Source organism: Ixodes scapularis, unplaced genomic scaffold (assembly GCF_016920785.2).
Source record: "Ixodes scapularis isolate PalLabHiFi unplaced genomic scaffold, ASM1692078v2 PGA_scaffold3__209_contigs__length_174095766, whole genome shotgun sequence".
NCBI lineage: Eukaryota > Metazoa > Arthropoda > Arachnida > Ixodida > Ixodidae > Ixodes > Ixodes scapularis.
This window is the reverse complement of record NW_024609868.1, coordinates 66,837,956-66,841,499: the sequence shown is the minus strand read 5'-3', so window position 1 is coordinate 66,841,499 and position 3,544 is coordinate 66,837,956. Positions and strand designations below refer to the sequence as shown.

At 47.8% G+C, this 3,544-nt stretch overlaps 1 protein-coding gene across 1 annotated transcript; it reads right to left on the bottom strand.

Moving 5' to 3' along the window:
• Positions 1-253: 253 nt before the first annotated feature.
• LOC120847744 lies at positions 254-1,352 on the bottom strand. The gene is made up of 2 exons (XM_040219608.1): positions 1,295-1,352; positions 254-1,125 (listed from the first exon to the last, which is right to left on the bottom strand). The coding sequence occupies exons 1-2, from the start codon at positions 1,350-1,352 to the stop codon at positions 254-256; spliced, it is 930 nt and encodes a 309-aa protein (XP_040075542.1).
• Between the last annotated feature and the right edge of the window lie 2,192 nt (positions 1,353-3,544).

Here is a 3,544-nt window from a genome sequence, read left to right as displayed (position 1 = left end):
AAGACATTGACTCCTTTCGTGACATATTAACCTCATTATTTTATTAAATCACTCCATTATGCAATACCCTAACCCCAGGGCTCTTAGGATACTTAAAATAAATAAACAAAATGAAAAAAGTCGGTAGTTGGAAGGAAACTGGGCGATTCTTGTCGTGAGAAGCCAAGTCTTTTGAAATGTGGCACCAAGTTTTCATAAATGGTGTTTTGCAAACAGAAGCCAGGCTCAGATGGCAAATGTAGCACAGGTTTAGTTATTGTCCATGAAAGAGCACGAGCTTGTTGAAGTATTGCCGAACGGGCACTTTCCTTTCCTCGGCACTTTGCTGCCGGCACATGTGGTGAATCCTCAGCTGAAAGTAGTGTGCCAGCATCTTCTTGAGCATGACAGAGAAGTGAGATTGATTGTCAATTGTTTGTGCAACAAACAGGTGGTCGAACCTCTTGAAGGATGGTGACAAGGAGACAATACTCAATGTCTCGGTTTGCAGCCTGAGAAGCCAGTTCCGCCCTCCCTTGGCCACTGTGTCGAAGTTTCTGCGAAGCACCTTCTCGGCAGTGGTGCAGAGATGCAGGATGTCTGGGGATGGACTGTGGAGACCGCCCTTGTCCTTGACACGCACCAGGTCACATTTGTCAGTGGTGAGAAGTGCAATCCTTGCACAGTCCGGGCACTTTGCGTCTTTTGCAAAGTTAACGGCCACATTGCCCGCAATGTATTGTACAATGCTCTCGGCAAACTCCGAGAGAGGCTTGTATCCTATAACCCAGGTGGCGTCGGCGTCGTCCTGGTTTGTGTCAGCTGACGGGTCTTGCTGGCGCTTGTCCGACGAACTAAAAAGAAGCGTCTGCGTGCCGTCGACCTGACAGTTGCCTCGGCTCGAGGGCAGCACATTCCCGATGAGGCACTTCCTGTGCGCCGAGCGAATCTCGAGGGCCCTAGGATTGTTGTTGTTGCCCGTTCTGTTCCTGATTGTTGCAAAGAACAATTCGAGGTGGTCTTGACTTAGCTTGCGTGTCAGCAGGCACTTGAGCAGAGGACTGCTGCTCCAAACGAGGTCTTCAGCCAGATCCTTGATGGACTGGAGGGTCAACAGAAATCCAAGAATGGCGGTCTTTCTTGGACCTTGGATCAGGGGTCAGCCCGTGGTATCATTTAGGCCTCTGAGGTAGCGCGAGGCTTTGTCAATCCTTGTCAAGATTGTCTCCTTGTTGTTGACGCGAATGGGGGCCTTGCTGCCAAGAGCGAGAAGGTGGCAGGAACTGGTGAGGTCAAAGGTGTCGTCCAGTCCTACCCGCACCATCCCTGATGAGCTCCTTTTCAGCCAGCAGGTTTCGCATGAGCTTCAACATGTGGCATGCGTCTAAACTGTCAGGTCGACTGAGAACGGATATTCCTATTTGTTGCTTGATATGTGTATGCCGATTTCGTATTATCGCTTGAAGATGCGGGTTTGGGCATTTCATGGAATTGAACAACAGCAGCAAGGGCGCGCAAAAAGTAGCAGACGACATTTTTGGCGCGCAATTTTTTTTGTGATTTAGGTTATATCTGCAATGTTGACAAAGTGGCACAGTTCTTTAGTGCTTATAACTGATGTAATATAGTAATCTGCAACATTGACTACAATCAAGCTTCGTTTAGTTTTGCAGCCAAGAGATAGCAGACGACTGCGCATATTCCTGTGGTTCAGAGGCTGTCAGCTCGTCGTGTCCGATTCCTTTGCCATTTTATTTTCAACGGGATTTGAACACTAAAAGCTATGCCGCATTCGTGCGCGGCTCCTAACTGTACTAACAGGTACAAGAAGGACTCGGCAATAACGTTCCAGGGGTAAGCTTTCCACTAACTCTCTAATTACTGCGGTAAACTCTTTCCAACTGCGTTGCGATCTTTACGAACCTTAGCCCGCATTTCGGCATAATTAAGTCGCATCATTATAATACAGTTAAATATTCGATAGCCAAGCAAGCACAATCATTGGATCTAAACTTGTAGTTTTGGGCACATTTATGTAGGACAACCCCACGTATTTGAAAGCTTTTCTGTGGTTAAAGCACATTATCTCAACTACTCCAAATTGGGTTTGAAACATTTCAAATTATTTGCTCGTCATACTTGCAACAAATGTTTCAGAAACTCCAAATACTAGTGGCATATAAATGAGGCAGAAGGGGTAGTTTAGAACAAGCATATTTTTCTATAATAAAATGCACACAAACAATAATTAGAAATGCACAAATATGTATTTGCTTTATTGAAAGACAGCATTGTTTCGGTGTTTTGACAGTCCGACCTCGTTGTCTGCCGCAGATTTCCACTGAGACATCCAGAACTCCTCCAGGCATGGCTGCAGAAAATGGAATGCATACACTGGACTCCCACCAAGTTCTCCAAGCTGTGTTTAGAGCACTTCGAAAATGACTGCTCCCACAGGCTTGTTGGCAAGACTAACCTCAAACAAGGAGCAGTGCCCACACAGTGTTCACCCCTCAAGCGGACAGACCGCAACAGCACCCCCGAACTGACTTTCCCTCCACCTACCAAGTGGTCCGATCTCAACGGTCCCCCCAGACTGACTTTCCCTCTCCACACGCCCGATCCACAGCAAATTCTCAAGCAGCGTCAAGCAGCCCTGAAGCTCCATCCTCACGGCCGGCCACCTGCTCTGGCGACCACAGCTACACAGTTGTGTCTCCACGACGGGACAGGATGCTTCTAGCTGCCAGCAAGCGCAAGCTGCAAAAAGCCAAGAAGATCCTAAGAGAAGCAAAAAAAAAAGGCAAACCGGAAGGGAATGAAGATAAAAGAACTCAATGCGCTACTGAAGAAACTCAGGGCACAGCTACCTCAACCAGCGGTAGCCATCCTGGACATCGTCAGTGGCACACTGCGAGACATGTGCTGAAAAAAAAACAGGAAGGGCAAACAACAGCTACTCGTAGATGTGCGCAAGTTTGCCTTGACACTACATTTCTATTCGGCCAAAGCTTACAAATTTATGCGCAAACATGTGAAACTGACGAAAATAATCCCTGGAGAAGGGGAACAAGGGGGACAAAGGACAAACATAAATCTCTAAACACAGCTAGGTGACTGGTGCGCGACCGAAAAAATCCGCCTGGTCCGGTCATTTTCGTCATTCTTGTCCAGCTCGCTTGCACCTTTGCATTTAATTGCATTATAATCATAAATGTGAAACTGCCTCACCCCAGCGCACTTCGGAAAAGGGCAGCCGTGATTGGTGCGAAGCCGGGCTTCACAAAGGAGTGCTTCGAAAACGTTTCCCACGAAGCTCAGAAAGGACCTCTTCTCATCAGCCTGATGGTAGATGAGATTAGTATAAAGAAACAAGCGGACTGGGACGGCAAGGAAGTTGTAGGCTACTGCGACCTGGGCCATGGCATCCTCAAAGACGACTGCATTGCATATGCGAAGCACGGGCTTGTTTTCCTGGCAGTTGCCGTCAACCGCAACTGGAAGCTACCTCTGGGATATGCCCTCATTGATGGACTCGACGGCACTGTTTGCTCCAATTTGGTCC